Source organism: Oncorhynchus keta, chromosome 1, assembly GCF_023373465.1.
Source record: "Oncorhynchus keta strain PuntledgeMale-10-30-2019 chromosome 1, Oket_V2, whole genome shotgun sequence".
NCBI lineage: Eukaryota > Metazoa > Chordata > Actinopteri > Salmoniformes > Salmonidae > Oncorhynchus > Oncorhynchus keta.
Window position 1 is genome coordinate 58,061,224 of NC_068421.1, and position 19,097 is coordinate 58,080,320.

Below are 19,097 nucleotides of genomic sequence, written 5' to 3' on the forward strand. Positions count from 1 at the left end.
ACCGTTTTTTCTAATACGTTTTAGTATTTGTAGCTACTTTTTAAATACCTGTAGTCAATATGTTAGGAAATGTAACATTGTGTTCTTCATTTCCCCTGTCACGTTATTATGAAGCTTACGGCAGTCCCCAGTCACTGTGTCTGTTTACAACCACACAATGACGAGAGACTGGAACCTTGTGAGTTACTCACTATTGTGACGCATGGCGCCAGGTGATCTAGTTTTTAGGGATGCACCGATATGACATTTTTGAACGATATTCAATATTTTTCTTGCCAAAAATAGTTACCAATATTTAAGATTTTAGCAGCTTTTTAAGCATTCTAGTGTAGTTAAATAGTTGAAACGCGCACACACACTGACCCAAAATGTACTTTGTTGGCATTTAAGATTGTCCCCATTACCATTATATCAAAACGTATTTCTTTCACTTACTTGCTGTGCTGTTTCATTTGTTCAGTCTCAACCAGGAATTCATCATACATGTCATGCAGTGAAGTTTCAGCTCTGTCCGTGGCCTCTCTTCCTCGGTGCACACGGTCACTGTGTCCGTTTCCTTCTTGTTCAGCTGTGTAAACCCTGTTTGTCTGCATCGAAGTAGCGGTCCTTGTACCTAGCATCGAGCATGGTGGTGACACAGTATAGGCTCAGAGAGAATATCACCGCATCGCTTGTTCACAGCCTATAGTACTTTTCCAAGTTAACCCGACGGGCGGTCTTGGCATTTTTGTTGAGCAGGCATTTCAATACCATGACAGAGGGTATCACGTCTGCTGCAGACACAGTTGATGAGCTTATTTCTTGAGTCAGTTATTCGAATGGAGCTAGGGGTGTGTTCCTGTTTCTTTCAAATGTATTCTCAAATGCCATTGAAATGGCAGCAGCGGTATGAGAACCAGCACATTCTTGAGCATGCAATACGGCTTTCCTCAGTACGAAATCCTCGTCAACCCATTGTGCTGTCAGACTCATAATGCTCATGGGGCTGACATCGCTGGTTCAAATGTCAGCCGTGAAGCTAATAGCGGTGACGCCCATAGCAGGTAGCTCAGGGATGTCCGTTTCAACAGTAGTGTCACTCTGAAGGGCAACATCTGAAAAATAGCACCTACTTGGTGGTGTGTATCGGCGCTCGACCAGTCTGCGAAAGCCAACATCATCCACAACAGAGCACGGTTGATTGTCAAAGGCAATGAATTCCATTATCTTGGTGTTAATGGATTTCACCTTTGAGTTGTCTCGCTGAAATTTTCTTACTCTTTCAAATGACTGCTCGACTCCTTGACTGCTAGATCCACACAGAAGACATTGTGGGCTAGGTTAGGAATGCTGTGTTGCACGTGTAGCACTAATTTTTGTGGTGTCATCTAACTACGTTATATAGGTATACACGTCAGCTTTGACATCGGTTTTGCACATTGACGTTAAGCTAGACATCGGGCCGATGTTGGCATTTTTAGCTAGTAGGGGTACGTACGTTGCCAGAGGGAGTGCCTTGGGGAGTCCAAAGAGTTGATCTGATTGACATATGGTTAGATCTTTTTTGTTTACAGTAACTAAAATGGAGTTGCTTCCACACAGTTTATTTGTGTCCTTTGGGACAGCGGGAGAGTCTTGGTTGAATTAGCCTCAGCCTCCCCCACACATTTCAGTTCAGAGCAATTCACGTATGTGAATGAGTCGGTCTTAGCATTCTGTTAACTCGCCACATGCACACCTTTTTTTTATCCCTGTGGTGACCAAACAATTGATTCCTATAAAAAAAAATATCAATTTTTTACCCTTTAAAACTTCTTAGGGATAGCCCTCTTTTCAATTTTCGCCTAAAATGACATACCCAAATCTACCTGCCTGTAGCTCAAGCCCTGAAGCAAGGATATCCATATTATTGGTACAACTTGAAAGGAAACACTTTGAAGTATGTGGAAATGTGAATTGAATGTAGGACAATATAACACAATAGATCTGGTAGAAGAAAATACAAAGGCGGAAAAAAACTTTTTCTACCACCATCTTTGAAATGCAACAGAAAGGTCCCACATCACTCTGGTTGAAATTCCGATGGTGTCCACAAGATGGCAGCAGTGTATGTGCAAAGTTTCAGCAAACTACATGACATTGTGTGAAGTCACCCAGGTACATTTGGGCAAATTGTGAAGGAGTTTCAAATGAAATTTTTCTGCAAAAATACCGTCAAACCTGTATACTTGGACCTTGATTTCGCTTTTCCAGTATTAGTAGCCATATTGTAAGTTCAACATTTGCAAAAAAAAAAACAGTTTTCATAACTTCATAACTCCACATATTCGTATAATTTGTCCAAAATAAAAATACTTGGCGCACAATGTTAGCAGGTGCATTTTGCGACAGACACAGGGTTTCCCGTAAAGCCCCGATTTACAGATACTCCCGTAAAGCCCAGCTCATTGACCATCTAGCTAGCTTTGTTTGACCCCGATTGGTGCTTATTTGACAAAGTTCCGTTCGATCAAGTGAAGACCACATTTGGTGTCCTATAGGATATACTACACCCCTAATGATATAGTGAAGTTTGGTTACGTTCTAGGATCTCCGAGGATTAAATACAAATGTGATTTGACTGGTTAAAACAACGTGTAGGGTAAGATTTTCACAGATTCCATTCTTTGCAAATTGAACGAAAAATGTATTGTGCATGCTATATGTACATTTTTTAGGATATGAAAAAGGGTTTTATCTAACAAAAAGACACTTCATGTTATCTCTGGGACCCTTTTGGATGATACATTCTGAAATCTTGCTCTGATTTAAGTACACATTTCCCCTTCAGAGGTGAATTTACCAAACCTGTTGCAGTGAAAAAAAGTGTTTTGTTGTTAGCTCTCCTCAAACAATAGCATGGCATTTTTTTTAAGTAATAGCTACTGTAAATTGGACAGTGCAGTTACATTAAGAATTTAAGCTTTCAGCCAATAAGACACTTATATGTACCGACATTTGTTGTTTCTCTAAAAATCTGCGATCGTTACACAAGGTACTGCATGATTTACAACTGCCTATCCCTACCCTTTAACGCACAATTCTTAATTTTTCACGCAGGAAAAACACAAGAAACATCTTGATGCTTTTCGTAAAAGTAGATCTAAAATGCTTCTTACTGTATTTTCTTCTCGGCATCAGACTCATTTTGTGCTTCAGTTGCACATCACTCAGATGAGAATTCACAGGTGGGCATTCTATCGGAAAGCGTTTTGACAACTAGTGTAGCTACTTTTCTTCTGTACTTTTCTTGGTGTAGCCAGCCTACTTTTCTCCAATAAAATGCCAGATTAACCTTAAGAAAAACATTAGGAAATGTAGCTGGCTACATTCTATATTAAACATAAATATGATGGCCATGCATAGTTTTTGCAAAAAAGACCTTGGTTTTTCATGTGTCGCTGCCAGCCAAATAGTGTTGTACTTCTGTTGTCATCTGATGAAAATTAAGCCATTTTCTGCCGAACGTGTCGCACTAAAGTGTTTTCTGTTTAGGAAAATTATAGTTGACTGTCGCTGATCATTCTAAAACTTTCCTGACATTTTCAACCTCTCCCTGACAGTCTGTAAAGCCGACATGTTTCAAGCAGACCACCATAATACATGTGCACAGGAATGCAAAGGTAACCTGTCTAACCTGTCGCCCCATAGTGAAAGGCTGGCCATGGCTCACATAAACACCATCATCCCAGGCACACTGTCACATACTGTCACATACTGCACCAACAGATCCACAATCTTGCCATTGAGGCCATGTACTCATAATCTCCACCTGGCACAGCCAGAAGAGGACTGGCCACCCACTCTGTACTCTCCCACCTGGACAAGAGGAACGCCTATGTGAGAATGCTGTTCATCGACTACAGCTCAGCTTTCAACACCATAGTGATGAGCTTGGATGGTACTAAGTTCAGGACCATGGCACTGAACGATCCTGGACTTGCTTAGTCCCCTCCTGTACTCCCGGTTCATCCACGACTGTAACTATAGGGAGAAGGTCAGTGACCTGGCAGGGAGGTATCCGGATAACCACCTCTCCCTCAACGTCAGCAAGACAAAGGATCTGATCGTGGACTACAGGAAACTGGGCTGAGCACGCCCCCATCCACATCTTGGCCGCAGAGCAATCTGGGATGATGTATAGCAAATTGTGTTTGGAGTGAACAGTGGAGCGAGTCGTTAGAATAGCTCACGAGTCTATTCTCTATTATAGACTATTATACATTTTATTTGAGTGTATTGAGCGCTGGCCTGTACAGGTCCGGACTGATGCACTCATCTTTTTGTATGCTTTTTTACACTTTTTTTTTTTTTAGCTCTTCACGGAACACACCGCCTTACTGGAGTTTTTAAACGTTAAGCTAGCGCTGCTAGCTGTGGCTAGCCTGCTTTGTTTTTGGCAATATGCCAACCGTCGGCTATCCAATGGATATCAACAGCAACCATTGACTGTCCAATGCTACCACTGAAATGTTCACTAACCAGAGGGACAGAGTAGAAGTCAGAACACTGTTATGTCTGTAAAAAGTGCCTTTGGTCTGACTGGCTGATTTAAGATATCGGGCGGCTGCAGGACGTTCGCCGGTGAGCTGAAGCAGAGCCTCAATGAGTTCATCAATGTAGCTAAAGCCCAGGCTAAAGATATTTAGAAGCTGAACATCTCTCGCCCAGGGTGGTGGATAGTTGTGCGATGTCGCTCTCCCTCACTTCTTGAAGCAGGTGGCTTGTTCAACTAGAGACTGGGCAGAGGTGGTTAGGTGAAAGGGCCCAAAGGTGCTGCAACCGGGCAGTTCATTACTGCCTTGGAGGATCCACTCTGCCTGGCAAACAACTTTGCACCGCTAGAAGTTGACTGTCCACCCCCAGGAATCCGCTCTGGTCCTAGAGACCCCGATGCCATGCAAGTGATATCCAACATTAAACAACAGTCCCTTTACTCATGTCCACTCATCTAGCCCGCATTCAGCTGGCAGCTAAAACTGAGTGCTAACATTGAAACGGTGGTTAAAAAAGTAATGGGATATCAGTCCTTGCCCCGAAACAGGTCTTGAGTCATGTACTAATGAACATCCTCCTTCGAGACATAGACCAAATGGCACAGTTCTAAGCAATTTTGTATGTATACCATTTCAAGCAAACCCCACGGCTATTTCACAGAGGGTTACCTACTGATCATAGCACATTTTTGTTCGAGACTCCCTTTGATCTGAAATCCCGCGGACCTTGGACTTATTCATGTAAATGTCAGAAGCTAGATTTTTTGAAAATTGATCTTACTGTAAGTCAGGCTTCTCAAACTAACATGGACATTTAGATAATTACTGAGACTTGGTTAAATGTGCTAGACTGATGTGTCTCTGAATGGATATAATGTTTATAGGTCTGACAAAGGTGAGGGTGTTGCCATATTCATAAAGAACAACTTGAATGTTGCTGTGTGTATTACCACCTCTGTCCCCAATGCACAATTGACGTTAGTGGGAGTTTATCACCGTCCCTCAGCCCTCCCAATTGCTCTTAACAAATTGTCTGACTTGCTGTCTAAATATGCAAAATCTGAATTATTAATATTGGGTGATCTTAACTTGGATTGGTTGATGCCCGTATCAGATAGCACAAATATATTTGTCTGATCCAAATTTAACTCAAACCAACCCACCAAGTTAAAACACCATTAAAAACCAACTCTTTTGGATATCCTGACAAACACCCCCCCATAAGTATAAAGCATATGGAATCTTTGCTAACGAGCTCAGTGACCATTATCGCATTGCCTATATTAGAGATAATAAGCTACCTAAATTGTGTCCACGCATTATTACTATGATACATTTTAGAACTTTCAATGAGAAACCTTTCTAACGATGATTCAGATCAGGCCTTTAAATATATTTTACCTCTCTGTTTCACACTGTTGCAGATAAGAATGCCCCATATAAAGAGATTAAGGCTTAAGGACAGATCTAGCCCATGGTTCGCATATGAATGGTCTGAACGATTTCGTGAAGGAATCTTAGTTTGGGCTAAGGCTAGATGAACTGATTCTACCTCTGACTGGCAGTCCTTCAGACATTTGAGAAATAGGCCTTACCCTGGATAGAAAAGCAAAGTCTAAATAATTCTTGAATTGTGTATCTGAGAGTGGTAGCTATCCAGACAAATTTCAGAAAATTGTAAATTCTTTAGAAGAAAAAAAAAAACGCAGCCACTTCACTGCCCCAGCAGGTTTGACAGCCTCTGGTTCCTTAACAGACAATGATTTCTGAAAATACATAAAGTTCCACTAGAGTTCTTGATTCACCTCTAAACAGATAGCAGAGATATGAGGCACTCACTTTTTCTTTCCATAATTTGAACAAATGTATGTAAATTAGGTATTAATTGCCTTGTAAAAAAAAAAATGGAGCCGATTTGCTTGATCCCTTTCTACTGCATCTTTCTGCCCACATCATTGTAGAACCTTTGATCCACATGCTTTATTAAACGATTGCTTCTGGTGCAATCCTAAGATCTGGAAGGTGGCACATATGTCCTCACCCTTCACAAATGTTAATTAGCACCCAATTTCTGAACTATCTTGTTGGCAAAAATGTTAGAATCACTGGCAAACTCTCTGCTAATAATATTTTTTACTTCAAATTATATTCTTAATTTGTACCAGTCTGATTGTAGACCTTAACATAGCACCGTTTCAGCAGCTACACTTGCCTTAAATTATACATTCAATTGCTTAAAACATAGGTCTATAAATATGGCATGGCAGCACAGTGATTCTTATCTGAGAAATAATGTCTCAATGTGTTTGTGTCCATATGACCGTTCTGTTGGACCACCCCTCAAATGCAAATAACGAGTTGAAACTGCTTATTGTCAGAGGAAGAAGTGATCTTTCATCTTTGTTGTGAGTGGCAGGGGCTTAGTATATGATTGGGAAGGTGAAAACAGCACAGAAGCAGCGAAGTCGACAAGATAGAGGCATGTGGAATTTTGCTCTAAAACATACATTCTAATTAATCCAATTATTTCAATATATCACACAGCCCTATAGTAGCTTACTTGAATAAAGAACCTGTGGGGGGGAAATGCGGCAAAGATTAGATTGAAGAAGCTTGAGACCACTACCAGTGAACTGAATGCTGACTAAACTGCAAACATTATTTGTGGAATGCTTTCAAGGAAAAATCACCCAAAGAGCAAGTAGGAGTGAAAGCAATTGATTACATACGGAGTCTCTTCGCCATGTGCAATGGGGGCAAACTGAATGGAGAAAATGCTGTAGAAGCACTGAACTCATTAACCTTACCCTGTTTAACCTTCTGTAGCTCAGTTGGTAGAGCATGGCGCTTGTAACGCCAGGGTAGTGGGTTCGATTCCCGGGACCACCCATACGTAGAATGTATGCACACATGACTGTAAGTCGCTTTGGATAAAAGCGTCTGCTAAATGGCATATATTATTATTATTATTATAACCAGGGGAATCATCTCTGTGTACAGAACTGGTCAAGCCAAGGCATTTTAGGGGACACAATTGCCAGTGTGCGCACAACGGAGGTTTGGGGTTAGGTGCTCGTGTGTGTGTTTGTCTGAGAGGTGGGGGTTAGGTAGCAGTGTGAGGCCAGGGAAGGGCCCGCTGCCAGATGTAGAGATAACCTCCATCCTCCGCAGCGAGGGCGACGCCAGCCAGCCCTCCACAGGAAATTAAGGAGATTTAATAAAAGGAACTAAAGGCCACCCCCAGATTTTAAGACAGTCAAATGCAAAACAGGACAAGCTGCTAAATATTACACTCAATAAGCATTGGTACTTTGACTGGGACTTTATTGTTAGGGACACTTTTGAATAATGTATTTGACAGCTGCCTTGTTAATTTGGGTTTAATAAGTCCTGTGTAACAGGGTAAACGATATCCCTTACTACTACAAAAACAAAGTGCACATATGGAGTTCTACGTCAGACACAGTCATGGCCAAGTAGAGGTATTATTAACCTTTGCTAAGAGATTACATGCATTGAGACACTCATGTGATCTCACATGTGTCAGTGTGTGACAGAAAGAGTTACACACATCACATGTAAAACAGCAGAGGGTACGAGAGGTGATTGGTTACTTACTGGTTTTCAGATTGCATAGGGCAGTGTCCGCTGTAGCCTCCAGACTGCTGTGAGAATGATCCCCAGGAAGCAGAAGGATACATAGAACTCTGAAACAGAGAAGATAAATGGTTCATTAGTTAACTATGCCTAAGAAGACTCAAACACTATATGTGACTAGATATCATAGGGTCATAAACGCTTTGCATATATATTGTCAAATTACTTTGTCAGGAATCATATGAAAGTCCTCTGCATTCATTAAGTTTAAACCTCTGTGACATGGTGTACCATTTTCCCACACATTACATTACTGAATATAGCGCTTTTATTTTCACCAGTGCATTTCACAGAGTGCCATCGGGAAAACAACCAGAGTGCTATTGGGCAAACCATTTACCATGTCTTTGTTCCTCTGGGTCTGAGAAAATAGATCATGCCAGCATCTCCTGAAGAGAGACAGATGATGCCTTGCACTAGTTAATACCTGAACCTGTATCAGGCCCTGCATCAGTCGATATAACTGTCACCACAAAGACGTCACTGTACCAACCAAAATGGCAAATGGTCTAACACATGACAGCCATTTCTTGTGTTCCAGGTTCTGGTTTTTAACGTGTCCTAAACCACCATGACAATATTTTGTATTTTGTTAGTATCCCCATTAGCTGTTGCGAAAGCAGCAGCTACTCGTCCTGGGGTCCCCACAAAACACGAAACATTACATAATACATTAATTGACAAGAAAAGCACAAGGACGGAACAGAATTGTAAAAACAGCACAAATAACCTACATATGAATATCTAGGCCAAATAGGGGAGGAGCGTTGTGAGGTGCTGCTTTATCGGTTTCTTGAAACCAGGTTTTTGTTCATTTGAGCAATATCAGATGGGAGTTCCAAGTAATAACGTCTTTACATAATACTGTAGCCTTTCTTGAATTTGTTCTGGATTTGGGGACTGTGAAAAGTCCCCTGGTGGCATGTCTGGTGTGTGTCAGAGCTGTGTGTAAGTTGACTATGCAAACAAATTGTAATTTAACACATTAATGTTACTTGTAGAAAATAAGTGATGCAGTCAAGTCTCTCCAACTCGTAGCCAAGAGAGACTGACGTGCATAGTATTTACAGTGCATTTTGAAAGTATTCAGATCACGAGACTATTTAAACATTTTGTTACGTTTCAGCCTTATTTTGAAATTGATTAAACCTACACACAATACCCCATAATGACAAAGCAAAAACAGGTTTTTAGAACGTCCAGGCTCTGGCTGGGCCACTCAAGGACATTGAGACTTGTCCCGAAGTCACTCCTGCATTTTCTTGGCTATGTGCTTAGGGTCATTGTCCTGTTGGAAGGTGAACCTTTGCACCAGTCTGAGGTCCTGAGCAGGTTTTCACCAAGGATCTCTACTTACACACAGCATCTTTCCCCTCGATCCTGACTAGTCTCCCAGTCCCTGCCGCTGAAAAACATCCCCACAGCATGATGCTGCCACCACCATACTTCACTGTAGGGATGGTAACAGGTTTCCTCCAGACATGACGCTTGGCATTCAGGCCAAATAGTTCAATCTTTTTTTCATCAGACAAGAGAATCTTGTTCAGGTGTCTTTTGGCAAACTCCAAGCAGGCTGTCATGTGCCTTTTACTGAAAAGTGGCTACCCTCTGGGCACTCTACCATAAAAGGCCTGATTGGTGGAGTGCTGCACAGATGGTTGTCCTTCTGGAAGGTTGTCCCATTTCCACAGAGGAACTCTGGAGCTGTCAGAGTGACCATCGGGTTCTTGGTCACCTCACTGACCAAAGACCTTCTCACCCGATTGCTCAGTTTGGCCAGCTCTAGGAGAAGTCTTGGTGGTTCTAAACTTCTTCAATTTAAGAAAGATGGAGGCCACTGTGGTCTTGGGGACCTTCAATGCTGCAGAATTAATTTTGTACCATTCCCCAGATCGGTGACTCGACACAGCCCTGTCTCGGAGCTCTACAGACAATTCCATGGCTTGGTTTTTGCTCTGACAACTGTGTGACCTTTTATAGACAGAGGTTTGCCTTTCCAAATCATATCCAATCAATTGAATTTACCACAGGTGGACTCCAATCAAGTTGTAGAAACATCAAGGATGATCAATGGAAACAGGATGCACCTGAGCTCAATTCCGAGTCTCATAGCAAAGGGTCTGAATACTTATGTAAATGTGTTTGTTTCTTTAATATAAATTGGGGGAAAAAATCTGAAAATCTGTTTTCACTTTGTCATCATGGGGTATTGTGTGTTTTTATTTTTTTTTAATCAATTTTAGAATAAAGCTGTAACATAACAAAATGTGGGAAAAGGGGTGAGGTCTGAATACTTTCTGAATGCATTGTATATTAAGCCCTCTGATATTGTATATTAAGCCCTCCTATATTAAGCCTATATTATGGAGCCACATTTGCTGGAATAATATTGGCACACTGTGCAGCCATTTATTATTAGCATATTATGTTGCCACATTTTCCTGGAACTTTTGAGATTACCAAATAGGTGGATGTGTATACGTGTTGTGTGTGTGTGTGTGGGTGCGTGCACATGACGTACCTCCATATTGGAAGAGGCCACTTCGAACATGCTGCTGTCCAGCTGCGGCCCCTCTGGGTGCAGGTAGTTCTCCCTGTCCATGGCCAGTGAGGGTGACGGGAGTGTGGGCATCAGGCTGCAGGCTGACACATGACCCCTGACCTTCACTTACGTATGCTGGCTGTGTCCTACAGCGCTCCTACTAATGCCCAGCACATTCCATCACCTGGAGAGACATGGGGTTCAAGTCAAATTAGTCATATTCTAATGGCAGTTTTTACACAGAAGCATGTCAATGTGTTTTTCTCACAGTAGTATGGTCAGAAACTGTATAATTGCCTAAAACCTCTCTTGCAGTTTTGAATCAACAGCATACACCAGGTTTTTGCAACTTTGAAAGGGTGGAGGCCACAAAAGATCTGAACTCATCACAGGTGTCACAGTGGCTCGAGGGCCTGCGTACCCACACATGCAGTAAGAGACTGGCTCTAGCCTTTTGGGGGCCCTAAGTGAAATTCCAAGCTCTAGTTTGTATTTTCCTGCAATACCACACATTTGGAATGGGACGGAGAGAAATGTTTGTAAGTTTTTAACACTATATCTGACAGACTATCAAAAATCCATAGGGACCCACCGGTCAGTAATTCGACCATGATTATGACAAATTTAGATAGTATTATTTAGTATTTTATTGGGATCCCCAATTAGCTGTTGCCAAGGCAGTGACCACTCTTCCTGGGGTCTAAACTGGTAACAAAACAAATAAAATAAATAACACTACATAATATCCTGCCTCACGCTTCAGAAATAGGTAATGGCTCCTGCAATATGAGCCGTTCCAAGGCGCGTGAATGGCCACCCACTTACATAGCACAATACAGCGCAAATTACAATACAAAAATATATAGAAATAATGGCTGCCTCTTCACAGTCCCAGTTGTGCCAGTGTTATTTTATTTTAATCTGTTTTTATTGTTGGCTTGAGTTACCTGGGGTGGCAGAGTATTCTATGTAGCCATGGCTCTATTTTCTTGGTGACGGGGGGCAGTATTTTCACGTCTGGATGAAATGCATGCCCAAATTCAACTGCCTGCTACTCATCCCCAGAAGATATGCATATTATTAGTAGAAAACACTGAAGTTTCTAAAACTGTTTGAATCATGTCTGAGTATAAAATAACGTATTTAGCAGGCAAAACCCCGAAGACAAACATTTCAGATTTTTGTTTTGTGGTCACTCTTTTCAATGGGTTTTCATTGGGAATCAAGATTTCTAAAGAACCTTCTTGCAGTTCCTATCGCTTCCACTGGATTTCAACAGTCTTTAGAAATTGAGGTTTTTACTTTGTGTAATGAAGTACGGCCATCTTGAACGAGGGTCACTTGAAGTGTACTGTTAGATAGAGGCGTGTGACCAGAAAGCATGCTACAGTTTGTTTTACTCCTGGATTGAACACAGATTATTCCGTCTTCAATTTAGCAGGCGAAACACCGATGACAAACTTTTCAGAATGTTTTGGAAGGTATAGAAATACATTTGTTTTTCTTTAACTTGCAAATAAGTGATTGTCATTGCTTTGTGATATTGGCTCAGTTGGAAGAACTGAAGATATGAATATTTACAGACTGGCTTTGGATTGGGAATTTCTGTATCCCAATTTGCCCAGGGTAACAATACAGATAGTTCTGCACATATGCAGGATTTTGTTTTACGTAGCCGAGTGCCTACATTGCTGCTGTGCTGAGTGTTCCGCTGCCGCTCCCCCCTACTTGATTGCCTTTGTCTGGTCACTGGTGCAGCCTACAAATTTCCATGTTGTACACAACTGTTGGAACTATTGCATTCCATGCCTCTGTAAGCATAAGCACAATTTAATGTTATTGGCAGAGAAGTGTGGATGAACTCTCCCATTGTCAGACTTTTTATCGGTCCAGATACACGCATGGCTGCCTATAGCTTTCAGCTGCCCAGGGGTGGAACACAGCAAGACAAACATGCAGTCTAATTAGATTTTTTTTTTCATCATTATTGCAAACATTGGCTTAGCTGCCCTGTAGGCAGACAGGCAGTCAAGTAATGTTCATTTTTCAGGAACTACAATATGGCAGCAACTATGAATATTAACCTACATCGCCACACAAAACGCTGATTGTCTTGTGTAGGGACTGCGTCCAGCTTGTGCAACTACAATATCCGATACAACAGACAGAGGGTTGTAGGCCTTCATAATATTTATGTTTTGGAATGTTCGTTCACACAGCCACAGTGTTTTTATTTCAGCTGTTCAGAAATACGAGGCATAGACAGGCTACGTCATGATTCAGAAGAGGGTGAGTAAAGAACGAAACATGAATGGATGGTGAGTGTGAACAGCAGCTACGTTACAATGAATGTGTGTGTAAAATAACAAGTGCAGAGAGTGATCTGGATCCTTAACTTTGAGAAGGAGAGGTTTCCGGAGGTGGATGCTGGGCATTGGCGGAATCTCTATCTGTAGCCACGGCCTAACATGCTGACCAGACCGGACACATCGCGTGCGAGTGTTGCAAAAATAAATGTAGAAATCCATCCATGTTATTCAATTATTGCACCCACACTGCTCGCATGCGCCAACGAGCATCTGCGTTGCCAAGGGCTAAAAGAGAAGTTATTCCTATTTCTGACGCAGATCGCGCTGCAAGTCCTGCCTCTCCCATCTCATTGGTTTATAGAAGCAGGTACCCACGTGCCATCTCCTCATTGGTTATACCCACGTGGGTGATTGAAAGATGAACTGTTTTGCCGGTTGTCGTGGTAATACTATGAAAGTATATCCCAGGACAAATTAGCTAGCAACAGCAAGCTAGCTAAATATGACATATTAGCCAGAAAGTGCACGTTAACTAGCCAAATTGCCATACATGTTTAATGCTTTTTGACCTGTCCCCAAATTAATGTCATTGGTTCAGTTTGTTTTGATATTTTAACCTGCGTATCGAGTTTGGTGTAGGGGGACAAAATACATTTCTGCACGATGGAGCACGACCGCAGCCGGTTTGGGTTCTGTGTAAGTGATGCAGCGTTGTAATAGGCAACCTGGAATGCCCAGTGATTGCGAGGCCTACTCACCGTCTTATTTCCAATCAAAACCCTTTGGAAATCATATTTGGTGTAGGTGTATAATCACACAAACCTAAGAGGAATATGCATGCGTTTGTATGAGAGTGGTGTGAAGGAGAATGAAAATTAGCCCAAAACACAGGCAGGCGCTAACTTCATCAGTGTGAGAAACAACAAAAAGTACTTCATTATTAAACCTCAGCCAATCACTCTCTTCAGCTCCCTCCCTTATTCTCACATTCCCCATCTCTGAAGCACTGGGAACCAATCCCAACATCCCTGGGCCCTTTTCGCTCCTCCTGCATTTTCTCCAGTGGATCCAACCATATCACCATGCCAATGATGGCAGTTCATGTCTCCTAGCAACCGAAAGGTTTCCATCTTTAGCAGCCCACTGTGTTCCAGGACAATAGATAGTGATCCTTTTCCTGCAAGCCCCATTGTCATTACTGCAAAGGGGGGGGACTCCCTGCCACTGAGGGAGAGAGAGAGTCTTGCCACGTCACTCAAGGAGAGCAGTCGTTGTTGCTTGACCGCGGAGTCACAAGCATTTGTTGTGCCATTCACTTCTTCTGTATGGTCAGATGTAATATGTTCGTGACAACGATTTCCACTTTGCTTCTTAATATAAATCCACAAGCGTTCTACACTGAACAAAAATATAAACGCAACACGCAAATTGTTGGTACCATGACGCACAACTTTTGTTCACAAAATTGATAACATCCTGTTGGTGAGCATTTCTCCTTTTGCAAGATAATTCATCCACCTGACAGGTGTGGCATATCAAGAAGCTGATTAAACAGCATGATCAAAACACAAGTACGCCTTGTGCTGGGGACAATAAAAGGCCACTAAAATGTGCAGTTGTATCACACACAACACAATGTCACAGATGTCTCCAGTTGAGGGTGCATGCAATTGGCATGCTGACTGAAAGAATGTCCACCAGAGCTGTTGCCAGATAAAGAAATTAAGATTAATTTACCATAAGCCGCCTCCAAAGTCATTTTTAGAGAATTTGGCAGTATGTCCAACCTCACAACCACGCCAACACAGGACCTCCACATCCGTCTTCTTCACCTGCACAATCATCTGAGACCAGCCACACAGACAGCTGATGAAACTGATGAGTATTTCTGTAATAAAATCCCTTTTGTGGGGAAAAACAAATTCTGGTTGGCTGTGAATACACCACCTGAAATTTCAGCCTGTTTTGGTGGAAGGACGTTTGGGCCTTCCATAGTGACATCACCATGCAGTGAATTAGTTAATAGGCCAATAAGAATGTTCCAAAACACTCTGCCAATAACAGCAGAATGTAAGTTTCCCCTCCCCACTCAAACCCCTCGCAGACAGTCCTAGTGAAAATTCTTGCTTGTAGAATGTATTTTTGGCCATTTTATTTGAAAACAAATTACAGTAAGGTACTTAATGTTGCCCAGAATTGCTTTGATATAGAGATTTAAAAAAGGGTGGATTGGACATTTAAAAAAAATGTGTTCATATTGGACCAGGAATTCATGTGGAGACAACACATTTTGATCAGATAGTGATAGTGATCTAATCAATATGATCCTAAGCGCACTGTGGAAACAAGGCATGTTACAGCAGAATCGGACTCAACCACACGAATGACCGGCTGTCCCATCTTCAGTCTGCTTTTTCTTCCACACACAACAAATGACGTTCTTCATCCATAACGGTCAGTTATACGGTAATTGTGCCAGCTCTATTATCAGTTACGCAGTAATGCTAAAATCCTGACCTTTGTATTAAGTCATTTAAAGCGTAGTGTAGAGTTGGTTTTTGGTAGAGAAAGGGGGGGGGGTATATTTCAAAACACAGTCACAGGAGTGAGTAATCTCTTAATTGCTTCAGAGGTTGGTGACTGGTTGGGCCAGCGTCCCTCCCCCCTCAGCCTTCCTCTTGGGTGGCCTGGCATGTTATAAAACAAGGAGGTGAGGTGAGGATTATTTAATGTCCCATCATCTTAAAAATCAAGCCTTGATGAAAAGACCTCACAAGCCCTTTAAGAGGGCCGGAGCTATCAAGAGGAATTACAAGTTAGGCCTATATTACGTCATATTTCAAATAGTGAATATGAACAACCTGTTAACATCCCAGTTTCCCCATGCTGCTGTGAGCGCCAGCCAGCCAGGCAGGCAGGGGTTAAGGCCAGGCCGTCTCTCATTCTGACAAGTCACTCAGGGCCTGCCAGCTGCAGGACATGGAAGTCATCCAGGAAAGTGTGAGTCCCTTAATCTGCTAAATCACAGCTAAGGGCTCATGAGGACCACCATCCTTCTAGACAGAAGGGGAACAAGAGCCTCTTCCCTCTGTGGGGGTGCTATCCCCAAGCCTAGGTCAGGGGCCAGGGCAGGGCTGAGTCCACAGCCAGGTCTAGGATGGGTATAGAGGGTTACCATCTGGGCCTTTTCGCATCTCAAATGGGTTAGGGATGTGCACATTTATTCAAATATTCAAAAGCGACGTTAGTATTTGAATACTTGTGTGAGTATACATTTCAGACAAAACCAAAGTATAGGCCTATTTTAGTGTTAAAGGCTTTTTCAAAAATATCCATGAAACATAAAAATGGGGTAAAAGTACAATATAAACACAGACTACCGTTCAAAGGTTTGGGGTCACTTAAAAATGTCCTTGTTTTTGAAAGAAAAGCTTTTTTTGTCACAGGAAGGCCATAAAGATCATCAAGGACAACAACCACCCGAGCCACAGCCTGTTCACCCGCTAACATCCAGAAGGCGAGGTCAGTACAGGTGCATCAAAGCTGGGACCGAGAGACTGAAAAACAGCTTCTATCTCAAGGCAATCAGACTGTTAAACAGCCACCACTAACATTGAGTGGCTGCTGCCAACACACTGACTCAACTCCAGCCACTTTAATAATGGAAATGGATGGAAATTTATGTAATAATGGAAATTGATGGAAATAAATGTAAAAAATTAATCACTAGCCACTTTAAACAATGCCACTTATGTTTACATACCCTACATTACTCATCTCATATGTATATACTGTACTCTATCATCTACTGCATCTTTATGTAATACATGTATCACTAGCCACTTTAAACTATGCCACTTTGATTACATACCCTACATTACTCATATATGTATATACTGTACTCGATACCATCTACTGTATCTTGTCTATGCCGTTCTGTACCATCACTCATTCATATATCTTTATGTACATATTCTTTATCCCTTGTGTGTATAAGGTAGTAGTTGTGGAATTGTTAGGTTAGATTACTCGTTGGTTATTACTGCACTTCGCTACACTCGCATTAACATCTGCTAACCATGTGTATGTGACAAATAACAGCAACCATCACTCCTATGTTCCAATGGCACGTTGTGTTAGCAAATCCAAACGTATCATTTTAAAGACTAATTGATCATTAGAAATCCCTGTTGTACTGACTAAAGGAGCAATATAACTGGCCGCCTTTACACTAGTTGAGAATCTGGAGCATCAGTATTTGTGGGATCGATTCCAGAAACAAAGAACTTTCTTCTGAAACTCGTCAGTCGATTCTTGTTCTGAAAAATGAAGGCTATTCCATGCGAGAAATTGCCAATAAACTGAAGATCTCGTACAACGCTGTGTACTACTCCCGTCACAGAACAGCGCAAACTGGCTCTAACCATAAGAGAAAGACTGGTGCTCCTTTTGTCCAGGTGGGAAAGGGCAGTGTGGAGAGCAATAGAGATTGCATCATCTGTGGAACTGTTAAGGCGGTATGCAAACTGGAGTGGGTCTAGGGTTTCTGGGATAATGGTGCTGTGAGCCATTACCAACCTTTCAAAACACTTCATGGCTACAGATGTGAGTACTCCGGGTCTGTAGTCATTTAGGCAGGTTACCTTCATGTTCTTGGGCACAGGGACTATGGTGATCTGCTTGAAACATGTTGGTATTACAGACTCAATCAGGGACATGTTGAAAATGTCAGAGAAGACACTTTTCAGTTGGTCAGCACATGCCCGGAGTACACATCCTGGTAATCCGTCTGGCCCCGCGGCCTTGTGAACATTGACCCGTTTAAAGATCTTACTCACATCGGTTACGGAGAGTGTGATCACACAGACATCCGGGACAGCTCTCATGCATGCCTCAGTGTTGTTTGCCTCGAAAGCGAGCGCGGAAGTGATTTAGCGCATCTGGTAGGCTCGTGTCACTGGGCAGCTCGAGGCTGTGCTTCCCTTTGTTGTCTGTAATAGTTAGCCCTGTGTTGACGCGTTGCCTGTTTGATGGTTCGGAGGGCATAGCAGGATTTTTTACAAGCCTCCGGGTTAGAGTACCGCTCATTGAAAGCGGCAGCTCTACCCTTTAGCTCAGTGCGAATGTTGCCTGTAATCCATGGCTTATGTACGTAGTCACTGTGGTGGTAAATAAACAGCCACAATAAGTATAGAGAAACTATTGGCAAATAGTGTGGTCTGCAATTTATCATAAGATACTTTACTCCAGGAGAGCAAAATCTAGACTTCCTTAGATTTCGTGCACCAGCAGTTGTTTACAAACATGCATACCCCCCCAAATCTTAACGGAGTGTGTGGTTCTATCTAGCCGGTCCTGCCAGCTGAATATCCATGTCATCATTCGGCCACGATTCCGTGAAACATAATAAGTTACGGTTTTTGGTCCAGTTGGTAGGATAATCCAATTTATTGTCCAATGATTATATGTTGGCGAGTAATATTGACATAACGGCAGCTTTCCCACTTGCCTTCTCCGGATTCTTATGAGGCACCCAGCTCTGTGTCCTCTGTACCTGCTTCTCTTTCTCTTGCTAATAAATGGGTATGTCGGCCTTGTCGAGTGTTCGCAGTATGTCCTGTGCTTCCTGCTTGTTGAAGAAAAATTCTGAGGTGAGTGATCGCTGTCCTGATATCCAGAAACTCTTTTGTTGCCGTAAGATAGTGGCAGAAACATTACGTACAAAATAAGTTACAAATTAAGTGGGGGAAAACCCCACATAATAGCACAATTGGTTAGGCGTCCGTAAAACTGCTGCCTTTTCTTTCGCCACCATTTTAGTGCTTGGCTCCCTATTCCATCTGTGGTAAGGGAACAATGGGAAAAAAATGGTCCTTGGGACGTCCCAACTCTGACATCACCCCATTAAAACCTCTTATGGATAGGGGAGACACTAGCGTCTCAACTGGCCAATTGCCAGGGGAAATGCAGAGCGCCAGATTCAAATAAAATGCTATAAAATTCAAATTTTCATTAATTCACACATGTAAGATACTCAATTAAAGCTACACTTGTTGTGAATCCAGCCAACATGTC

At 42.2% G+C, this 19,097-nt stretch overlaps 1 protein-coding gene across 4 annotated transcripts in view; it reads right to left on the reverse strand.

Annotated features, from left to right (window-relative positions):
- LOC118389111 (protein strawberry notch homolog 2-like) overlaps positions 1-19,097 on the reverse strand; it is a 115,523-nt gene that overhangs the window by 73,219 nt on the left and 23,207 nt on the right. For 3 of the 4 annotated variants that reach the window (XM_035778902.2, XM_035778885.2, XM_052529282.1), the window contains 2 exons: positions 10,693-10,897; positions 8,133-8,221 (listed from right to left, as the gene is read on the reverse strand). In XM_035778902.2, the coding sequence (XP_035634795.1) occupies positions 8,133-8,221; positions 10,693-10,803 (200 nt within the window). In that variant the 5' untranslated portion in view covers positions 10,804-10,897. Of the gene's footprint in view, positions 1-8,132; positions 8,222-8,511; positions 8,561-10,692; positions 10,898-19,097 lie in introns of those variants that run through there. The other variant, XM_035778919.2, reaches the window with a different exon arrangement.